The following is a 23,960-nucleotide window of genomic DNA, read 5'->3' as shown; positions in this document are numbered from 1 at the left end:
GTTTCAAAAATATATCAGAAAAGCTAACTTTGATACAAAACAATCTTCTCTGGACTTAATTTTTTGACCACGATCAACGGGTTGGTATATCCCCAAATCATGCATAAGAAGTGGCACTGCTGCCATCACTTTTGAAGAAAGGTTTGGAGGCAGTGATAAATTATATAATGTACCACAAGACACGGATGTCTGCAAGATTAGCACACTTACTTCTTCACAAACTTAAGCGGGAGGGTTGGAGCCCTGAACTGAATACAAAGTAGGAACACCCCTGATCTGAAAATGTATTTGACTGGCTACTATTCTCATTCAGGACAAGCTCAAAAGTGGCATAACTTGGCATTTCGAAACTTTATCACCTCCTGTTATGAGGAGTGTCATCAGTCTTCAACATCAAATCCACGGTTCTTTAAAAGGGAAGAAGGCTGGTCGCTTGTGACTGCTTCAATGAGTCATCAGCACATTGGGTGCCTTGAAAAGGCGGTTTGGATAATCACGGGCCAAGTTTTACCTTGATCGGATTATACAGCCGCGACTTACCCTGAACTGTCAATGCCTTTCGTCGCTGAGGACAAGATGCTGGATTACGGCATAGTCAACGAAATGAGCAAGGCTAAAAATGAAGCCCTACGCAGGTGCTCATGACACTACAATGCGAATCCCACTTGCAGAGTTGTAGTGCATTAAAAGTCACATCCCACCTGATATCAGCCACATCGCAACGGTTGAAACGCGCCCTTCTGGTCAGATTAATCCCCATATCTAGATATTTTTCTCAGAGGGCGAGTGTCTGTCTGGGAGTAACCCGCCGCTAGTGGAGCGCACGCAGTGTTGAAATGGTACCGCGGGCTACAAAGTGCCAAATAATCCAGCACCGGCTGGGGGGTACATCTGTGTTTACAAATATGCAGGAAAATAGATTTTCGATGAGTACTCAGCTTGCTTTGATTCTAGTCGCTATTAGGACTTAAAGACGCATTCAACATCTAGGGTCATTAAGCGTCGACATCTATCACAAGAATTGCTAAAAGGACGACAACCTTTCTATCTTGCTGAGTGTGACATGCTATTGCTGAATTATTCTTGCTGCATCATAATGACGTACGTCATGTGGACTACTCTCCTCGTACGTATCATGGCACGTGTGCGATCTCTGGTGTGTACGTGGTATGAGCTCATGGGGATCTCTGGTGTTTACATGGTATGAGCTCATGGAGATCTCCGGTGTGTACATGGTATGAGCTCATGGAGATCTCTGGTGTGTACACGGTATGTGTACATGGTATGAACGAAGTGGTCAGAAAGTAACCAAGCTTGTGGTCCATACATGTGTAAAAACCAACCTTGTTCCTGTTCACCACTGACTTCGCTGCCTTTGAGACATGCGTGGGCCAATATGCGCGGCTTACCATGTTAATGACGCACTGAACTAATATCATCTGGCACAATGAGAAATCTGATGCCCGCCTACATGCTCTGGTGAAAATCCGTAAATGGCGATGCGCAACTCCGAAGTCGGGAAAATCACAAAACTTGCGCTTTGGGCTGGAAATTTAAAATCAGTCACAGAAGTCTTTGTGGTAGGAGACACCAATACCGGGCCTGCAAAGGCTCGCCCATATATAATATTTTATGATAAAGTTGCTCGGATATGTGTAGTGTTCGAGTGACCTCAAAGCATGTGCCCCTCTTGCGCAGTTCCATAGCTTTGCCGCTTTAGAAATAATGTCAATGGGTGCGCTTCGACAGTAAGAGCCGTAGGCACATGCCTTTAAAAAACAAATTGTTGATTCGTTTAAGTGCAAATGGCTGTTTTTTACGAGCTCACCACATGGTAAAATTAATATTCATGCTAGGTCGTATCCGCACATATGAAGACAAAAAATCCTGAGTGTCAACCCAAGTAAGCTTGAAGTAGTTATCAGTCACCGACATTTCATATGACTGTAAAAACTTTCGGCATGGTTTCCGACATGCCTCCCATTCTAGCTTACCTAGTAGGGACCTTCATAGGGACTAGAAGCGTCTCGTGCTTGTGTGTCTCGCTTGCAAAACTACTGGACCATAGCGTAAAAACAAGCTGATGCTACGAGGGAACAAATAGTGCACACCGCTCCAGACATTCTTGAGAAGACCGATCGCACCATTCAATACAGCGACACAGCATGACATGATCCAGCTTCATCACATGTCGTGGCGTTGTATATCGAATATATTGTGGCAGCACAAACATTAATTATCTGTTATCATAAGGTTCACTGACTCCTGATGCATGACAGCCCATGAAAAACCTTAACGTTGCTTTAACCTTATGCCTTAAAACCTTGCCAGGGATAACCTTAACACCCTTGGAGCATTTTTATCAAATTTGGATTAAGTGCAATGAACCTTATACAACCCTCAGCTCCACGCAGTCCCAGTTGCAAACAGCTATAATGCCGTTCAGTCCAAGCTCCACAGAACCCCAGCTCCACGCGGCCCAAGATTCACAGAACTCCAGCTCCACAAGGTTCCTGTTTCACACAACTCTGACTTCGGGAAGTCCCTCTTCACATTTCTCTAGCTCCGCGAAGTCCCTGCTTTACACAACTCTGGCTCAGCGAGGTCATTGGTTGACATAACTGTGGCTCAGCGAAGTCACTGCTTTACACAACTCTGGCTCAGCGAAGTCACTGGTTTACATAACTGTGGCTCAGCGAAGTCACTGGTTTACACAACTCTGGCTCAACGAAGTCACCGGTTTGCACAACTCTGGCTCAGCGAAGTTACTGGTTTACATAACTGTGGCTCAGCGAAGTCACTGGTTGACATAACTGTGGCTCAGCGAAGTCACTGCTTTACACAACTCTGGCTCAGCGAAGTCACTGGTTTACATAACTGTGGCTCAGCGAAGTCACTGGTTTACACAACTCTGGCTCAGCGAAGTCACTGGTTTACATAACTGTGGCTCAGCGAAGTCACTGGTTGACATAACTGTGGCTCAGCGAAGTCACTGCTTTACACAACTCTGGCTCAGCGAAGTCACTGGTTTACACAACTCTGGCTCAGCGAAGTCACTGGTTGACATAACTGTGGCTCAGCGAAGTCACTGGTTTACACAACTCTGGCTTAGCGAAGTCACTGGTTTACATAACTGTGGCTCAGCGAAGTCACTGGTTGACATAACTGTGGCTCAGCGAAGTCACTGGTTGACATAACTGTGGCTCAGCGAAGTCACTGGTTGACATAACTGTGGCTCAGCGAAGTCACTGGTTGACATAACTGTGGCTCAGCGAAGTCACTGGTTGACATAACTGTGGCTCAGCGAAGTCACTGGTTGACATAACTGTGGCTCAGCGAAGTCACTGGTTGGCATAACTGTGGCTCAGCGAAGTCACTGGTTTACACAACTCTGGCTCAGCGAAGTCACTGGTTTACATAACTCTGGCTCCACATGGTCGCTGCCCTGTTTCACACAACTGTAGCTCTGCGCAGCCCCAACCCCTTGCCATCCCAACTCTACACAGGCCCCACTGCCCATAGCCACAGCTCCATGCAGTCACTGCTCCTCACCGGCCCAATTACCCGCAGTCCCAACTCCACGCCATCCCCACTCGCACAGTCCCTACTTCACACAATCCCCATTCCCCACAGTCCCAACTCCACACAATCCCCACTCCCCACAGTCCCAACTCCACACAATCCCCACTCTCCACAGTCCCAACTCCACACGATCCCAACTCCCCACAGTCCCAACTTAACACAATCCCACTCCCCACAGTCCCAACTCCACACAATCTCCACTCCCCGCAGTCCCAACTCCACACAATCCCAACTCCACACAATCCCCACTCCACACAGTCCCAGCTCCACACAGCACCATCTTCTCACACTCCCAGCTCCTTCAGCATCAGCTCTCGCTTACCGGTCGGCAATGCCGCAGGCGTCATTCCCGCGAGCAGCACGTGCACCTTGATGTACATGCCGGCGTGTTTATCAGAGCGGCCGCACCACCCGGCCAGGCAAGACCGAAACCTGCCAGCGCCAGATCGGTCAGGGGTCAACGCCGGGTCGGTCCGGTGTCAGCACGGGTTAACCCCTGTCACCGGTCACCGGTCACCACCGGTCACCGCTCACCCCTGGTCACCGGTCACCACCGGTCACGGGTCAGCGCCAGACCGGGCAATGGATGCCTGGGAGGAACAAAGTTAGGTATATAATTGCGGTGCAATACTAGAAATATACTATATGTGCAATGTTAGCTATGACTTTAGCTCACAATTAACGGTTGGAAGCCTCTAACTGAAGGCAGCATGGCGCAGATGCTACAATGATGAATGCACTTAAACTTAAGAGGTTGTTACGTCGATATGTCTTCAAGACTCGGGAGGAACTGAACACTGCATTATACCAATGGCACGCGTTAGCTGGCAGAAAACGCTTCAACGAATTACATAGCGAACTTGTAGATAGGTTCTGGATCGCTCCCGCCACGAACGCACGACTTCTCTTTTGTATATCCGGCATTTCACCTGTGAGGCTATTGAGACCATCTAGCACATCTCGAATAGGGAAAAATATGGCGTGTCGTGCATAAAAATTCGGCCCGGCGGCAACTTTCATAACAATTTTTGTTTTAAACTGTTGTAGGACCCACTTTTAACTCCCATCTACCCCAAATCGGTAAGCAATCTCTACGTAGGAAATTTTTTGCTGCAAATCGCCATTTCATATGGGCGCGTAGCATATCTGACCATGGTTTTTTAGCTTCTTTTGCTCGATCAGAAAAGAAACTCACGCGAAAATGACTTACGACGATAATGTTATGCTAAAAGAGATGCTCTTGATATGCGCACTAAATGCTCCGCAACATTGTGTGCTGATATGAACAAAAGTTATGACAAGATTCGAACCAATTCATAAAAATCCTTTTCAAAGATGTTCCTGCAAGCAAAGCCAGTTTAGGTCGCAAAAAGCGAGGCAATCTCAATTCTAATGAAGTTCAGTAGCTTTATCACGGGCAATGTTTGAATACATAAGCCAAGAGAAGGCGGACCCCTTTAAAATGTCTGGACTGAATTCTTGATTTTCGGGCGTCAGTCAATGTGGCCATGTGTGGCTTTCGTCTTCCCTGATATGTAGTGGGAACAACACGGTCCACTCTACTACAGAGGTCAATATACGCAAAAACAGCAAAACATGGCAAACTTCAAAACCATCAGATGGTTCCAAACTACTGCAGTCAGGACCAGTTTGATGTTAACTTACTTAACACAACTGCGGCCTTAAGTTTTCCGCATTTCGTGTGTTTCTATGTTTCATACTTTCTGAGATTGTGGAAGGAACACGGACCCCAGTCCACTTCAGAATGAAAAGTGTCATGGCACATGCAGGGTCTGTGTCGAAGCATCGTCAGCGATAAGCAATCGGCTATACTTCTGAAAACATCAGTTGGGTCCAGTTTGTGTAGATGTACTTTGTTCGAGAAAACGGAACCGTTTTTTGTCTCATCCCCTAATCCTGTGATAAAAATGAACTATTTTTGTCGAGCAGCATGTGACACAGTCTTAGCGATTAAAGCTTTGTGTGAGCATTGTGCTTGATTTGGTAGCTATAAATGGCAGCTATAAACTCACCGGTGCCTAACTCGCGTTCTAAAACTTGCTTCCCCAGCATAACATGAAGCGGTATAACCTTTTGACAGCTGGACTACCATTGCGGAGGTGTGGGTCTTTCTCGGCGTACGTCACTCTCCCACGCTTGCTCCGTGGCGGTCTTGCCATGGTGTGGCATTCCAAATCGTATCACGCGTACGCATGCATATGTATTGTAACAGGAAAGGAAAAGCGCAATTTTTTATTTAATGACCCGGAACAGCAGTCGCGGGGTTTGGAGCTTGCCCATATTCTTCCGATGTCAGGTACTGAGGCTTTCTCTAGCACACCTCGTGCGGCGGGACAGTGTGATCACACACTCACTAATCGTTGCCTTAAGACACGTGGTGAAACGCAGCTCCCGCCATGATGAATTTGCATTATTCTGTTTCAAAAACTCACCTGAGCTACGTCTGGTTAAAAAAGAAGCACAAAGTATTCTCTCCTGTAGTTAAATTTCACCGTTCCCCCAAAAAACGAGGTAAGGAATTTTTGAATTTTGCATCGACTTCTAGCTTAAGCTGCTTTTTTGAAATAACTGAGACACTCGAGAGCGGTCTAGAGCGGTGCCAACTGAAAGAGGAAATTACAAGGAAAACAGTGGTGTGGCGGAAAATAAAAATAGGAAGAGTGAGCAAATGGAGCATAGACTATTATCTGCGCCTGAGACCGCGATTTTATCTCTTTTTTAGATTCTGGGACCGCGCTTTCATCGCAAGGTGGAATGTTATGGAAGCAGTACATGACACCATGACCTTGTTGGACTTACATGACCTTCCTTTGTCATGGATAAGGTTGCATTGTAGCTTGGTATCATGAGCTACTGATATCCATGAATGGAAAACTTTGAGCAATTCTATCATACACTTCCCAATGAGTGTAGTCCAAATCGTTTCATTAGATGAATTAGTCTATACTGAGGGTTGTATGAGACTCCAGACCCCATCATCCAATCGGAAATTGCTGTTCAACAGCATTATTTTGTGGCACCAGTTAAACGCACCACAGTACTTGTGCGTGCCTTTGAGAGCTGTTTTTGTGTGCCAACAAAAGTTTTCACAAGGTGCTCCTGTATGCTGAACGGTCTCTGGCCTGGTGGCCCGAATCCCGGCCACATCCTGGTCTTTGACGGTGACTGTTATTGAGATAAGGAGATAGCTTCCAATGGTTTCTTTGACGACTGACGCTGACCTGGTTCACTTCGAAACCGTTTTTGGGTACTGCTTTTGTCGTGTGAACTCCCTGGCCCAGACATGAGGACACATCTCGGCCTTTGACTTCAGTGACCATGAGGGCGCCTCTAAACGACTTCCTGTGACAAATGCCAGTGGCCCGGATGGTTCGAAAAAGCTAACTTGCAGAATCACGCATGAGCTGAACTGTCGTCGCATAAAATGAGTATACTCCTGCATATCTTCTGCTATGTTTATCTGGACTCATCGCATATCGACATGAATATCCATCACTGGTATAAGACAAAATGCAAAAATATACACTCCTGCTCGGTGTTAGATTTTAGATACGTTTGTATACACTGGCGTGAAGCGGCAAACCTTCTGGGATATAATGCCATTTGACAGCACTCTTGAAAAAGGGAAAAGGATCGCACGTTATCAAACACGAGGCACTCGGCACTTTTTTGAAAATTTCGGACTGACTATCTCGTCCGCACCGTCCACCGGGACATGCAGAGCCCAGCTGGTGGCAATATGACGTCATTCGAGACTGCTGACTGTGTCCCCCTGTCCCCCTCGCACGTGCATGTGGCACCGGGCGCCTGAATCAAAACACGCCTCGCTGCACCTTCGATCGATCGGCTCGCTATTGGTATGCTCGCGTTTCAAGCCACCGCGGCTGTCGGCGGCCCGGCTAGCGGCTCTAGCCCTCAGAGGCCTGTTGCGCCAGATTTGCCTGGTTTACGCTTTAGAATGACTGCTAGCGCCGCCCGAACGTTGCCAAGAGACAGCGCCGATGCGCGCGGATCGGGTGTGGTGTCGGCCGCGCGAGAGCCCGGCTTCGGGCGCCCCACTGTCCTGTGCTGAGGCCAGGGTAATAGAAACGCTGGGTATAGCCGAGCCAAAGTTGTAGAAAATTAGAACAATTTGAGAAAATTTGCATTATCGTGCTGGTTTAACGTGGCAAACCTGTGGGCACGTTCGCTGACTTCGAAAGAAGGCGCTCCACGGTAAGCCTCACAAACATCACCATGTCATTGCCACGCTTTTCACAAATTACAGCAGTTTTTAGGCGGTTCTGCTTTGATAAATGTCACACCACCCTGCTCAGTGCTCTTCAGATTGGCTCGTCACAAATTGGTCCGTCGATTGATCAGTGGGGGAGAGCTCCGCGGCGCGCGGTCGGTCGCCCTCGGCCGCTTTGTGGATCGCCATAGGCGGGCCGGCCGTAAAACGGTGCACAATCGTAATTTGCAATGTTGCAGCCCAATGACGTGCCGCGCGATCTTGTCATGAACGAATGCCACTATATGTCGGTAATCAGACACCTCTTTATCCTGGTCTGTCATAATTTCAAGATCTGTAAATCGCCATGCTGACCTTGTTTCAAATGCGTGTTTGCTATACTTGGCAGCGCACCTGGGCTAGATGAAGATTTCTAGATATGGCTCGTATGTGCGGATGGAGCCTGTCTGGAAGAAAGGGTTCTGGTGTTCCGGCATTATGAGTTGAAAGTTCTTATGTCCAGTAAGCGAACTTCGATATATCAGGAATTATTGGTAAAAGATGTCGTGAAAAATGTTAAATGGCGGTGATAACAAATACCAAAATAGCATAATTCATAAACAGCCAAAGAACGAATAGTTTCCTGATACACTGAAGGTCGTTAAATCGACACAAGAAATTTCAACTCATGATGTTGCCCATGTGGAACCCACCTATGATCCGTGTGGTGACTGGTGCATTCTCTTGCTTTCTACTTCGGGATTTATACTTTTTACTTAATCGCAACCTCCCAACCAGCCGCCTGCGTTTCGTGTAGCAAAAAGCGGAGTGTGGAGTATTGGGTGTTATGATGGAGCTCAGATGAGGATTAACTGTCACATTTTTCGTGCAATGTACGCACTGCTTCGGATTATTTTACGCATTCACGTGCTTGGTTCTTAAATTCAATTAACTTCTTAACCTTGCTCACCGGTGGCCATGACCACACTTGGAAATGTCGAGTTTGTTTTCGATGTGGCCGCTCAAGTTTACCTGTGAATGGGATGAATACCACTGACTTTTTTCTCCCCAGTATGACGGTAATACTTGTATTCCTTTCTTTTTTCTAACAAGTCTCTTGTGTTCGTAATGTACCAATGGGCCAGCGTGTAATAACATAACTTGTATTACTTTCTTTTTTCTAACAAGTCTCTTGTGTTCGTAATGTACCAATGGGCCAGCGCGCGTGTGCAATAAACACTACGATTGCTTGAAACACCCTATTTTAGAAAAAGATATAGACAACTTTGAGATCATTGCTACGCGAATTTCGCGAAGCGTCTTGCTGTGACTTTGATGCTTCCCTGTGATGACTAGCAGTGGCCTTTTCAAAAACATGAAATTTGTATTTTTATCTTTGGGAAACACTGTCTGCCTGGATGCTCATTGTGAACTTGGACGCTTAGTGCGTCGCAAGGTTGCGTTTACCAGCTACGAATGTTCCAGTGGCATACCGTTAGTCCAGTGACGCACATTTTCCAGCCCCCACCGAAACGCCGATCGGTGGACGGCTGGCGCTGGCCGCCGCGCCAATCACAGATGCTTATTTCTAGTGACGTCACTCACACTCCTGAATGGCAGAATACATTCTGACCATCACATTACAGGTGTACTAAGAAAAGCTCGCTGCGGTTTGCGTGCCACTCTTTCTCGCCGGCATACCAGCTTCCATGTCGGTTGTGAAGGAGATCGCTGTCATTATCCCAAGCGCAGTGGCAGAGAGTACGATAAATGTATCAATTGAATGTACCGTATGCACCAAGATAACCCGTTCCAAAAAGATAACTTGGGACTATTAAGAAAGAAAGCAGGAGCTTAGGGCCGCGTCGAAGTGTTGTTTGCGTCAGTTGGACAATGTGAACGAAATATGTATTTCCTTACTGTATGTTGCTGGCCTTGCAGTGACACACTCCATTGTTGTTATTAGACATAACTGATCCCGAGGGCCTCGCCGGGGTGTCTTTTTGAAACATGCCCAAAGGCGGCATACTCCCCCTGCATAGTAACTTCTGATAAAACGTGGATAATTGTCAGAGCAAGAACTCTCAATTCCCCATACAACAATGAAAAGTCTGCTACTCTACAATCAAATACTTTATAGTGTTTGGACACCTTGTCGCAATAAGCCTAAGGGAAACACAGTCCTCATACAAGCAGCAGCGTCGTAAGGTTTGTTCTAGGCTCAACCTCAACAGATATGAAGGCGTGGAATTATATGTCCCATCCAAATAAAACTAGAGCAGTAAATATCAACAAGTTGCACCTTATTTGACGGAGTTGACTGACCTTCCGTTCATCCAGAAGTAAATGAATGGGTTGACCATAGAATGAGACATTGCGAGCCAGTAGAATCCCAGGAACAGGTGCTGAAAACAACGAGCCACAGTAAAACAAACGCAAAATGACGTCACGGTGGACACTTCCTCTGTCGAAGTTCATAACGCGATAGCAGAGTGTCGGTCATATATATATATATATATATATATATATATATATATATATATATATATATATATATATTGATGCATGTATCACATGCTGAGTTTCTGGCTGGTTGTTCAGTTCCTACATGTTGAACTTCATTGATTCCAGTGATATCGGCCGTGTAAATATAACAATTTTTGGTTAAAAAACTAAAGGGATTTACCGGTTGAGTCTAGAACAGGCTAAGAATTGGAGCAGTGCAGAGGCGCCCTGGCACAAGGTAGGAGCATTGCCACTTAAAGAAGAACAGGCGATGGAATCAGCGAAACAGCGCGACTGCCTGTCACACATAGATGCCATATATTTACCATGGATGCATCATGGTTTGCTAGCTGTTCCTTTATGAGAGCCGGCTGTACAACACATAAAATGACTCGTCCGCGAAACACATTACCAGGGCGCGAAGCACATTACCAGGCCGCGTACATTACCAGGCTGCGTACCTGGACGTATTTCCGTCGGGCGAGCCATGAGTCGTGGTAGGTGTACACGCATGACGCCTGGTGAGGTAGCCACAGGAGAGCGAACGCCACCACCACCACTATGAACTTGCGGGCGATCTGTCGACGAGGCGGGAGGAGACGTGAGACATGCGTGGGACGGCATGGGAGATGAGACTGAGACAGACGTGGGACGGCATGAGGGAGGAGACGTGAGACAGGCGTTCGACGGCATGAGGGAGGAGACGTGAGACAGGCGTGGGACGGTATGGGAGGGGAGACGTGACATGGACGTGAGACGGCACGAGAGATGAGACTGAAATGGACGTGGGACGGTATGAGGGGGGAGACGTGAGACAGGCGTAGGACGGTATGAGAGGGGAGACGTGAGACGGACGTGGGACGGCATGAGAGACGAGACGTCACCAGGCGCGGGGAACGAGAACAGTGAGAAGCACGTCACTCGAAACGAAACCGGAGAGACGCAGGTGTGATGGTAGGTGGCAGCAGTGAGCCGAAGCAGGGTGCGTCGTGTGAAAATGATCACATGGCCGGGTGAGCGGTCATCACACAGCATGGTGAGCGGCGGCCGAGGTGAGCATTTCCAGACGCTGATTTTACGCGAAACCCGCCGTTGTGTCGTCATGCCGCGCGCTATATTATACGTTGAAAATGCCTCGGAAACTCTTTCTGCAGTAAGAATCTTACAAGAAAAATAGCACTCACGTACAAAAACAAGCACATATCTAAGTACATGACGGCAGCTTAAACAGGAAAGGTAAACTTGGATGACTAATGGCAAAAACCGTCACTGTAATTTTATTTCAAGATATATTCTGTTTTCAGAGTAAGTAGGCTTGTTTCAGTGCTGTCTTAATTGCACTGTTTACAGTGATGGTATGTTTCGAATAGCTTGTATCAGCAGTATACTTCCAAAATTTTAGCTCAGTTTGCCTCCCGTATAAAAATACACTTCAGGAACATTGCTGAAAGTCAATTCGGGTAATCCCAAGCAGATCAGAATATTATAAATGCAACTTGTTGCGTGAGAAAATCAGAAATACTGGTTGTTGAACTAAACCTTACAATATCGTTTGAAGTTGACCTCATCATTCTTGTAACTGTTTCCACCATGCAAACGAATCTATTAGCCTATTTGTCTCTGATAAACAACACGTGAGATAAACGGCAGCGAAATTCGTGAAAAATCCTCAGGTCTATTAAAATAGGTCGCTTAGTTTATTCAAGAAGCGTTTTCGTTTCATTATTACGCATTTCTTTGCATTTGCGTTTGCGGTACTTTTGATTTGGTTCCATGGGTTTAAAGTTGGAATTTTCAAATCATGGACACTGCATGGCAAGGAATGTATATATATATATATATATATATATATATATATATACACAAATATATACATTAAGAAGCACTGCTGTTGCCTGGCTGACCTTTCGTCGGGAGCGGATGGCTGAGAGCTCGGCGGTCGTTTTGAAGCCGGTGCGACCAGACCTCCACAGCTGGCGGCCTGTAGTGACGTCACATGCACGGTGATGACATCATACGCGGTCTCTTGCCCGAGTGCCTCGGCAAACATGCGGGTGCGGTTTAAATGGCGGTATCTAGCGGGATCTAAGGCCAGTTCTGGACCATCTAAGGCCATGGATCTAAGGCCAGATCTCCAGATTGTCGAGGCGCGGACGAGTTTGTGATTTTGATTGCTGATGCTTCGGTGAAAGGGACACCTGTATAATGCAAGGGCTTCTTACCCGGGTGCTGCCAACTTAAGCGTGCTCACCACCTGAGAAGATGCATCCTTAAATCAATCGCACGGTAAGCATCACACAAAGCAAAGGGAGGAAGTCCTTACCAAAGACAGACGTTGTCAACTCTCACCATTGGCCCCGGGTTGAAATACTTACCAATTATCGTGTAGCAAATGGCCATGAACAGCATGGGCAGGATGTAGGTGAGACAGAGGAAGACGATGCTGTACCTACAAAACAGACGGCACGTCAGTGACACTTCGACTGTGCGCGAAACATTGTTTTGTGACAGCTGTAACGGCAGCGTCTAAAGGGCTGCCCAGTGCGAGAGCTTTGAAATGTGTGAAGGCTTTCCCCGTTCAGGGGGCGCTCAAGGCGGTGGTTCAACCATAATCGTCGTGACACATAAATGTTCGACTGGTAGGGGTGAGCACAGCCGCCCGCATGCAGACTCGCACACAAGCAAAACAGACGCCTCAAGGGCCGGTGGCGTCATGTTTATGCACAAACACGGCAGAGAAGCTCACCATACAACGGGTGGACCATAAGGGCTTCATAGGCAGATCATCACCACTATCGCCAGCATAGTCATGGCCTTAATACGAGCTGAGCTCAGCTACCGTGCGGACCACGTCCACTGCTCCCACGATAATAGCCTCAGTAAGTGAGCTGAGCCCCCGCCTGCCTGCTGCGGGCAGGGACTGAGAGGTACTTTTGTTGCGCGCGGCGATGGCCACCAGCCGGCGCTGTGGAGTGATGCCGGGGCATGACAGCCACCTCACCACTGCCCGCCACGGCGCGACCTAGCGAGCCACAGTGCGAGTCAGTGCAGTGTCAGCCGAGTCAAAGTCAGGGTTAGCGCCGACTCGCTGCTGACTCGCTGCTGACTCAGTGCTGGCTACTCACACGTGATCGGCGAATGAGGTTTGCGGTAGTCCGTCGGGCCAGACCAGAACGCAGCCGCACACCTCGTCGCCGGAGGGTAGCCTGCTGTCGCAAACGGCCACACTGTCAGTGGCACTGAAACGGTCCCAGAACGGCGGGCTGATAATGGCGGATTATTACAGGTCATTGCGGATTACCACGGCACAATACGAGGTTTGATCACAGGTACCTCTGCCATGCAGAACGAGTTAGAGGCGGGTTCGTTAAACGCAAGTACGAGCGTTTACTGACCGCCAGTCTTTTTTCAGGAAAGGTAATGACTTGTCTTTCAGGCCAGACTTGTCTTTCGGGTCACTGGGTGGCGTTGCCGGGCCGGGCGTCCGCCGCTGGCCCGAGACGGTTATATGTGTAGACTAGAGTGGTGGCGGGCGCCTGGCCCGTGTCGGCTTACGGATCGGGCGAGTGGGCGGTGGGTCGTGGGCTTCCTGGCGGCGATGACCATATCTTGTTATTGTTAGGAGAGGCGATCAGATATAAGCGTTCCGCCTATGCGCCAATCCACCCTTCATATTATGTACTGCTTAATGTTCATAATAGAAAATAAACGTCAAAATCAAATCAAATGAAGTAGAATGTTCGAAGGCAAGGTTTTGTTTGTTGGGCTATTTGGATTAGAGAGTCTTTTTGACCAGTATTGATTCCTTCAGGGCTAAGGGATGAAAAAACGGGTAACGGCGTGACAGGTCTATATGCGTCTGGGCACCCAACTGTCGGGACGAAGCCCGTGCAGGGACCCCTCTGCGGGACATGTGACCGGCGTCCGAGTGAGAACCGCAGGAAGGGGCGCTTTGGCCCACTCCTGGCTGGCGCATGCGGCCCTCCTGGACAAACGGAGCGTCGCGAGGTTGCAGAATGACGCGAGAGAAAAAAGAGAAGGGGTGGGTGATTGAACACCAATTACGTTTTGTGCTTTATCGCCGTAACTTGGGCAGTATTGTGAGTTATGACGAAAAAGACTGGGAATCGAATAACTTAGCTGCACCCAGCCGGCGGGGGAAGTTCACTTCCCCCTACGGTTTTTCGAACACATATCGAAAGAAGACGCCAGCCAAATACAAACGCCAGCAGCAACATGAAATGATCAGCACCTGCTGATCTCTGAATTTGGCGTCCTTCGTGGAAATTCCAAGCTTTGAGCTACCAAGATTAGTGACCTAGCGAGGGTCAAAAAGGCCAGCCTCCCAAAAGCTGACCACATATAACCTTTTGTGGGTCATTGGCTACTGTTAAAACTTGTTATAGCAATACCACATGCTAGTACCTGCAGTTTCCATGTTTAAGATTTTTTTGCAAAATGCTACGTTACTGACCTTGAGTCAGGTAAATTTCTATGTTCAAAGATAATGCAAATTGGTACGAATTTGTGTGGAGTTCTGGTGTTTGTACACGAGCAAAAGAGTACCAGCTCACCTGCACAACCACGATATGACCACATGACCGCACATGACCTTGACCCAGGCCATGATCTACTTCTATGGGTTCCTTTTGCTAAGCACATTCTGAGCACTCGCTTTTCCCGGAGCATTCCAGAGGCGGAGAACATTCCCTTTAAAGACGGGGCTCCACATTTTTCACATTTATACGAGGGATTGAAGGTGAAGCAGCCATCCTGAAGACCAGTTGGTGCAATTCATAGCTCTATCCTTCTTAAAACCTAAACCCCTCTAGTTTCCGAACATTCTCGTAAAGATGTGCAGACAATTTCGTGCAAGCTATTTCAATGTCACTCAGGTGTCCAGGACACCGTAATAAAGACATTCAAATCCTATCATTCCACTAATCATGCGCGATCAAGTCCAAGACAAAAAATATTTGTCGAGTCGTTTATATCTGGCGTTTTGGAGCACGATTTTCAGATATAACGGCCGTCAGCTGGGTCTCAATCAACGTTGCGTAAAGTACGACGACGATGCCGCATTTAGAAACACATCTTTTAGTCAGAGAAACTGTGCTGTCTAGAGAAGTTTTTTTACTTAAGACCATGCCAGAAATTATAAGGAAACTAAGCATATCTGGTGGGTGCTTCAATATCTCCAAATGTGGAGCATGTTCATTAAGTACTGCGTCATAACCGAATATGTGAATGAAAGTAAACACATAAAAAGGGCCAAAGCATCCGCACGTCTCGACACTTGGATTATGCAAACATCGCATCGATTACCACCCCACCTATTGACACGTTGAAGTACTACAGGTGTGTCGGTTCGTCCGCTACGGTGGCAATTTTTCAAGGCCAGTTTGCAAGCCGTTCGACAACCGTACAAACGTTCCATGACGCGATCGAACGATGCGGTTTTGAGGAACATAGTTACCATGGTTTGCTAGATCAGTCTTTTGAATTTGAAAGTACAAAAAGCACATACCATTTGTATGAAACTGGCTTATTTCATGCTATCTGATGCTTGATTTAATATCATGAAACACGAATAATTACTTTAAAACCCATTCAGGCTCAGTACAAAGTGAGCAGGATTTGCTGAGCGGCAACGAAATTGTATAAAAAAGAACAAGAGCAAGACAGGATGTGGGGAGCAGTGCAATTGAATTACATAACTAAAATGCAGCAAATAGTGCGGAAATTTATTTCTCTCCTTTAACGTCATGCATATAGAGCAAAGCGCCTGTTGTGACCTATCCCACCCTTCCCCTGCCCAAGATAACCCGAGCAGCGCGAGAGTAACTGCATCTGTAACAGACATCGCTACTTCTATGAAACGTTGACGGTACCTGTTGATGCCCATCGCTACCAGTGTAGTCTTGCTGTCGCTGGAACTTGATGGCACGCCAACGAAGTGCTCTTAACAAAAGTGCAACAATGCATACCACCCAGTGATGCGGGTATGGGTGAGAACCTGCCGCCTGTTCTGGACTTTCTGGACCGCATGAATGCTCCCAATACCCTGCGTCGCGAGCTTTCTCAGCATTTCAGGTGGTCATTCCTACCTTGTAGCTGATTGTCAGGCGTGTGTAGCAGGCCAAGTAACTCGCAGTGAAAGAAGCATTGAGACCAGGCTTGTCGAATGATAATGCACTGCCAGTGCGCTAGAGTTCGTTCTTCAGCGCTTAGCAACCCTTCGTTGCACATGGTGGACACACTCGTTATCGTCAATCACGGCGATTCTATTACTTTTTGTGTTTCATGCAAACTATTTGTATTGTCGGATTCCTCAGATCAGCATCCACGCTCAACACGATTTGCTGTCCCGATGAAACCCTGGTGACACCATCGATCGTGAGATCCTCAGTCAGCGGCAGAATTCGTCCGAGCAGAAAAGCGTAACGTGCCGAAGTGCTCGGCGCGATACGTCCTGCCCATCAATATCACTTGATCTTTAAAGCGACTACTATCATCGGCCGCAGGTGGTGCCAGTCAGTTGCAATTTGCAAGTACTCAAAGCGTCTTGAGCCCATCCCGCCACAGTGGGTGAGTTCGAATGCGGACGCTCTGACAAACTGAGCTAACGGGGCAGGCTTCTTGCTTTTCTTCAGTTAAGTATAATTATTCCACTAAGCTATTTATCCATGTAAGTGGATCAACAAAGTTTATTTTCGGATTGTTCAACTGTGATTTTTTAGTGGACGAAGTTTGCGAGACTCTGTATGTGAGTTCATATCGTTGTCCATCGAAGTACCTCACGCACATCATTACCATCTGGCGGGCACTCAGTACACCAGGGTATAGACGCATACGACTAATTAAATTTCACCAGCATCACCAAAACTCGGTCGAACTCCGCATTGACTGGATCCATGATGGACAATTCGTTTCAAATCGTGCGAGCGTTGCGCACAGCACGGGTGCTGTTGAGATTTACAACAGAGAAATACGCTCATCTTAACAGCAGCTGCTAAAATACTGCGCCGATTCAGAAACGTGTCACCCAATGGTACCTGCTACCCGTGTTACCCTGCCAGTGTTGCGGCCTAAGGGAACTCGTGACCTTCCTCCTCCCCCCCCCCCCCCCGTTAGGTTTGAGCGCAGTTTGCACCACGACACTACTGAAAATAATTCCGGATGACATCTTTACGACTGCAGCCCTACGGCATCCTTAAGACTGCACCCCGACTGCACCCTTACGACTGCACCCCGACGGCACCTCTACGATCGCAGCACCACGACCTCGCGACTGCATCCCGACATCCTTAGGTTTGCACCCCGACGGAACCCTTACGATGGCACCCTTATGACTGCACCATGAATGCAACCTTTACGACTGCACCGCCACGACTGTACAACGACGAAATCATTAAGACTGCACCTCGACTGCAGCCTTAGGACTGCACCCCGACTGCATCCTAACAACCACATTCTGACTGCACCCTTACGACTGCATCCCGACTGCACCCTTACGACTGCATCCCGACTGCACCCTTACGACTGTACCCCGACGGCACCTTTACGATCGTAGCACGACAACTTCACTTACGACTGCACCACGACGACACCCTAACGGCTGCAGTGCGCTCACCGGTGCGTGATGATGTCCGAGTAGAGCAGGTATGGTACCGACAGGCAGCCGCTGCACACCCAGATGAGAATGATGGAGCCGACCACCTCGCCGCGCCGTATCTTGCGGCGTAGCGGCCGCACGATCACCATGTATCTGCAGGTCAGTCCCAGAGCCGTGACGCCTCGGCCGGCACACTGCCGTCACGCGGCGAGTCACGACCAGCTGAGCGTCACGCCCGCGAGCGGCGGACCGTGCGGTCCTCGGAAGGACCGCGGACCGCGGTCCCCTGAAGTGACCAGCTGGCGGCGGGTGAGACCTGCCGCCAGTTGGCGCACGTGGATCCTCGCAGGCGTGAGATGGAGACTGCTAACTCAAAATCGCCGTCTGCGGCTGGTCGTGAGTCGCAGCATTCCAGCCATGAAACGGACCACCGGCCGCTTCGCCACTAGCCACGGGTCGCCGCTTGCGTGGCAGGCTTTGTTACACATGCGACACGTCAAACATCATTTCGGGAATCTATGGGTACTGTCGTTCCACAGAGCTTCTCTAGCTTGTTTACATTTCTCGCCAATAATGTGCAGTTTGGAAGGAATCCGCCAGGGGCTAAAGTCAGAGGGTCGTGTGATAACGGCGTATCTTTCCATGCATCGCCGGTATATCTCATGCCTCATGTTGCACGGTTTAAGCGACATGCTCTCCGTCCCCTAGGCAAATCCCATTCCTTCAGACACATGCGAGCAGAGGAGTGTCAGCCTTTCGCACTGGATGACGGGCTGGCGTCTGTGCATGCAGTGCCCATGCAGCTTGGGGTATGCCCTGGTGTGTGTTGCTACGTGCCCACACATGTCTCTGCGCAATGTAGAAGCACATTTGATGTCAAGTTCACGCAGTGGTGTTTCAGTTCACCAACTAATTGAGAAGTGTTGACCTCACATTTCAGGGGCATGAGGTGCTCACATGCATTGGATCTGCAATGTTGCGTGCAAGACGCATTCGTAAGAGATGGATTCCTTGCCAAAGCACGATTCTAACTGAATGCAAGTGAAGCGCGATCACGTACGTAGATATGACAGCAGTATTAGCCTTATTCCTCGAAGAAAAAAAACAGGAGAATGGAGATATAGCTGGGTTGATATTTCGGCAACATGCCTTATCGAAACAATAGCAGAAGTCAAAGAGACTTACCCACTGTAGAAACCTCTGCTATTATTTCGATAAAGTCATGTTGCTGAAATATGAACCCAACTACATCTCCATTCTCCTGGTTTTTCTCCGGGGAATAAGGCCAATACTGCTGTTTTATCTATGTGAACTATGTCCCCCGCTAATGCACTGAGCAACTTGCGATCACGTACGCCTCAACCTCACTGCCAGCAGTGACCAAAGCGTAGCTCACATCAGTGGTTTTGAACAGTGTCGCTCTTTGCACCCCTGCCTTGCGGAGTTTCGAGGCGCAGCTTTGTGTGTTTTATGTTGGCCGCATACCCATCCCCGCGCTTCCCGTCAGGCGTTCTTCTATGGTGGGCATGTGATATCTTTCAGATGAAACAGTTTAGTAGGAAAGCTTGGTCGGAAGTCTCTGGCGCTGGCGCTGGCGCTGGCGCTGGCGCGCTGAGCTAGACGTCCTCGGACGTTGGTGAACTTATCGTGCAGTGGTTTTACGTTTACGGTGCATCAACAGCGTGGACCCTGGACCTGCGTCACGAGCATTCCGTTAAAACCTTACTTCCGGCAGATCATCCATCTCTAAGCTCAGACGTCGCCTCGCAGAGCTGCATTTCAGCTCGGTATCCGGCAACCCCGCCGCGGTCGCGTGGATCCATCTTCCCTCGTCACACGGCCTCCTGACCTCGCCGAGGACCTGCCGAAGTGCATCCTTACCATTTCCCTTACCATCGCACGCAGCGTTCACATAACACTGCCACCCCGGAAATAAAGTCCACCTTTCGATCGAGACAGCGACGAGGCTGAAGACGCTGGCTGTGACCGTCAAGCTGGACACGAAGTTGCTGATGATGCAGAAGGGCAGGCCAAACCACCAGTCGGCGTACACCACGTAGATGAAGTTGAAGGTACAGTTCAGGCAGATCATGAGCAGGTTGGCGACGCTGAGGTTGACCAAGAAACAGTTGGTGGCTGTTCGCATGTGACGGTGAGCTGGAACACAAATGGGTCGAAGTCAGGCAAGTGTGTTCTGGTTTGGTTGGGTTCGGTTCTGCTTTGGCACTCTGACGACCGGAGGCGTATGCTGTCACTTCATGCTTGTACTAAAACACTCACACCACGTACTTACCATAGGGTGTTTAACAAATGTCCCAATCTATAATAGCTATGAAAAAATAACTTTGAATTTTGAGATGCACAGTTTGCTAGTTCCTCTTTATCCTCGCCACACAAACGTTATGTTTTCAGTATTTGGAGGGGCTTTGATTGAAAGCATTTTGATGGAAACAAATATGACCAACCACATAACAATGCCGGTATTGGTGACATTCGGCACAAGTCGAATGGAACAGCTCTTGCGCACAAGAGCTATTGCTCATTTTAAATTGTTCCAAAAATTTGAAACATAATCATTAAAGGGCAGCAAATCATATCTGTTCTTACGACAGCGTTTTGTCCACCTTCGCCCTACGTGGGGCCCACAGAAGAGACCATCGGCGCGCTTTTCCGTTGGCCGCAACACCCTCTCATGCGCTTTTGAGTGCACTTCTGCCGACGGCAGCCGTGAGATATTCGTCCAATAAAATTCGATTCCGCACTAAATAATCTACTCAAAGCCTTGACCCCCAAAAAAATTGTTGACGTGCTAAATATTACAATCTATACAATATTACTTCAATTTTACACGCACCCGGGTGGCCAGTCCGATAGCCTTTGCCCCGATGGGGTATCAATTTGATCCCCGCCTGAGATCTCAGGAACTAAGAGAGCTAGAGATAACAAACTTACAGGACGTGTTGGTCTGTGCCTGAGCTCACTTAGGTCAGAGTCTCTGGCTCCTAGGTTGTGACTTTCCGGTCAAATGGGGTCAAACAAGGTCAAACTCCAAGTTGGTCTCCAAAGTGTTCCCAGAACCTAGATACCTGTTCTAAGCAAAAGGTGACATGCCCATTTAATGTCTGTGATCTTGTTTGACCTTTCGAAGGTCATGGTGACCAAAATGTGTGGCCTTCCTATACCTGCAGCCGTGCGTTACATAAATGATAGGCGATGGATGCGTCCCCAGTAAGATCGTCAGTGGGAGGGCGGTGCATCGAGGGACGAATTCCAACGGTAACGCCGCCTTCGACTACAGCACGTGTCTCACGTCAATGAACCATTGCTCACCCTGTCCACCATGCTCTCACTATTTCACGAGTACTGCAAGGTATCCTACGTGTGGTCAGCTGGCCCGATGTGATCGCTCCCGTTTTAATATCGCGATCAAAGTGTGCCAAAATAATTTTGAAACAGATAGTGCCTTACGCCTGTAATATCAAAATGTTAAAGCAATCGGAGATAATTGCAGTCAGCCAATCGTATTGAGTATTGGCAGCGATTGAAAAGAAATGAGGTAATTAGGTCAGCTTCTACAGGGGAAGGACGTCTCGGTGGCTTGCAGAAACAATTCACTAGCATGACTGCAAGTCTTTACGGCGGCTAGGTAGCCCGCATGCCCTGCTATCCGAGCACAAACACCCGCCCCTTGTCTGGCGAGAGGCTCGCCTCCCGGGGCGATTCCCATCCGCCTCGCGAGAAAATCCGCGGGCTCTTCGCGAGGAGACTCGCATCTTACCCGACACGGAGAAGCGCCAATACCCAATGCGATCGGCGAAGCGCCACTTAATCGGCGAAGCGCTTGCAGCCCGGAGAAGCGCTCCTGACTCGACACACGTCCCTGTAACAGTCTAGTGAGCGCACGAGGCGACGGCTGGCTGCGCGCAAAGCGCCGTGCCTCGTCGGCGAAGCGGCGCCGCCTCGCCGGCGAAGCGGCGTCTTACTCAGAATGATGGCGCAGACCAAGCTGTTGCCGGCGATGGCGATGACGAGCATGGCTCCGAAGGCGACGGCCCAGCCGAGCGCTGCCCACGACGCCATGGCGAAGCCGTCCGGCCGGGCGCCAGCCTGTGCGCCGACGTTGTGCTCCAGGAGGAGCCGCAGCTGCCATATGTCCGAAGAAGCCTCGAGCATCGCGACACGATGTCCTCCTGTGGGTGAGCAGAGGGGGGTGAGTCTCCTCTGCTCTGCTGAAGGCGGTGCCCTGCGCCTCTCAATGGGCGCCGAAGGGCGTCTTCAGATGAAATTGTGGCCCAGCCGATGGTTGTGGGACGGCTGTGGGTTTGGAGAGCACGGAAAGATAAACCGGCATGAGAGGTACGCAGCGAGCTGCCAGAGGAATGCAGAACTATTCGCAACAGCGTAACGACTTCTGTTGACTTTATGACCTCCACCTGGCCCTCACATTCTGAACGCCGAAGTACCATCGCCTGCCCGGGTCCACAGACATGTGGGCAGGAAAAGGGAGGGGAGGGGGAGGCTGTCTGAGAAGGCGCTATGCGGTTCAGATGGGAGATAGGAGTGTGCAGGCTCAGTTCGGACCGAACCACACCACACACAAACGCCGGTGTAGAGAACTACACGTGAATCCACCGTCTTACTGAATCATATTAGAAGATCAAAATAAAATAGACATCAAAAGACACGGTTCGTTTTCACAGCAAAAAAAAAACGGGAATTCAGTGATCACGAGGTGCCGAATAAAATTCAGAATGCCAATAAGTACCTCCCGGCCTCTATCGCTGCACCAGGGTGATAGCCAGTGGAATTGAGATAGCTGACATGGGCGTGCGTTTTCTGGTCTGATCAAAACGTAAGCCTATGCGACCCCAGTTCACAAGTCTCAAGTTCTCAAGTCACATGAAAACTTTTAGCTCATAAACGGTTCTCTTCATTCATATATATATATATATATATATATATATATATATATATATATATATATATATATATATATATATATATCAAAGAGGATATGAATATAATAACTAAAATGGTTTGCTGAAGAGATCCAGCAGAACCCATGAGCAAGGGGCCTGATTGTAACAGCGACATGTAACTCTATTTCTTCTAGAAGCCGTAGGTCTGGAAACTGAGCGTAATAGAGACATGTTGTAACTCTGTTTCTTCTAGAAGGGACAAGACACCTTTCCTGGAAGTGCTACTTTTGCCAACCTAACATATAATGACTGTCACTTTTGCAGGTTGTCTTTGGTTGTGACCCTGCCAACGACACCGCGCACTTCGGTGAGCTCGCTTCCTATGGCGCACAACACAGCACGTGTTGAAGTCGACACTTGGCAGAACTCCAACAGTGTATCGAAGAAAAAATTAGCAAAAAGAGATAACCTCGAAAATAGTAGAAAGGCGTTCAACGGACGTCATACATTTAACCGTAACCGATTTTTGGAACACACGCATCCTTCATGGACGCGCGTAGAACGCACAGTATACTTTTATCGCTATGAGATGAGTTTACGAACGCACTGTGCGTGGGGACGCTTTCAGTTTACCTACTTCCAGAACGCATTATCATATAACTAGCCTGGAACAAACGTGTCTGCCTTCTCTATGATCTACATGTGATCTGCTTATTACTAGATACAAAACATAAATCCATTTAGCTCTATTTTTCGCCTTTATGAACCTCTGGTGGACAAGCACAGCTCAGTTATTTCGCATCACAACGTCGTTTTTTTATCTCTGCCTCCTGGTATAATGACGGTCGCTAGCTCATAATGAAAACTTTAAATTTATAATAGTTATTGCTAGCATACTCGAGTAGTCGTCAAACAATTGTACGTGGAATTTGGGCATGCAGGTGAACGTGATACGAAAAAATGTCTTCCGATGCATAAGTAACCATGCAGCACCAATCGTCAACAGAGCTCAGCATTTTAAAGGTAGTATTTCACATTTGATGATATTGAAGAAAGCATCAGGTGTAATGACACACGGTCACTTATTACTCTGGGAGTTCTTTTTAAG

At 48.4% G+C, this 23,960-nt stretch overlaps 1 protein-coding gene across 1 annotated transcript; it reads right to left on the bottom strand.

Annotated features, from left to right (window-relative positions):
* Window positions 1-3,866: 3,866 nt before the first annotated feature.
* On the bottom strand, window positions 3,867-22,422 carry LOC119114594 (tachykinin-like peptides receptor 86C). Its single transcript, XM_037238677.1, has 10 exons — window positions 22,378-22,422; window positions 21,917-22,076; window positions 19,877-20,090; window positions 17,952-18,086; window positions 13,444-13,527; window positions 12,694-12,767; window positions 12,223-12,299; window positions 10,780-10,896; window positions 10,139-10,218; window positions 3,867-4,014 (listed from the first exon to the last, which is right to left on the bottom strand). The coding sequence occupies exons 1-10, from the start codon at window positions 22,420-22,422 to the stop codon at window positions 3,867-3,869; spliced, it is 1,134 nt and encodes a 377-aa protein (XP_037094572.1).
* Window positions 22,423-23,960: the final 1,538 nt, after the last annotated feature.

The sequence above is a fragment of the Pollicipes pollicipes genome, unplaced genomic scaffold, assembly GCF_011947565.3.
Source record: "Pollicipes pollicipes isolate AB1234 unplaced genomic scaffold, Ppol_2.1 Scaffold_1600;HRSCAF=1878_pilon_pilon_pilon, whole genome shotgun sequence".
Taxonomy (NCBI): domain Eukaryota; kingdom Metazoa; phylum Arthropoda; class Thecostraca; order Pollicipedomorpha; family Pollicipedidae; genus Pollicipes; species Pollicipes pollicipes.
This window is presented reverse-complemented; position numbering and strand designations above follow the sequence as displayed.

Excerpts from the sequence above, each read along its gene's own strand:
- LOC119114594 (XM_037238677.1), bottom strand. The coding sequence starts at position 22,422 with ATGTCTGTGGACCCGGGCAGGCGATGGTACTTCGGCGTTCAGAAT. Across the intron at positions 13,528-17,951 it reads TCGGACATCATCACGCACCG|CAGGCTACCCTCCGGCGACG; the intron begins GTGAGCGCACTG and ends CGTTTGCGACAG. Across the intron at positions 12,768-13,443 it reads ACCTCATTCGCCGATCACGT|GTACAGCATCGTCTTCCTCT; the intron begins GTGAGTAGCCAG and ends TCTGTTTTGTAG.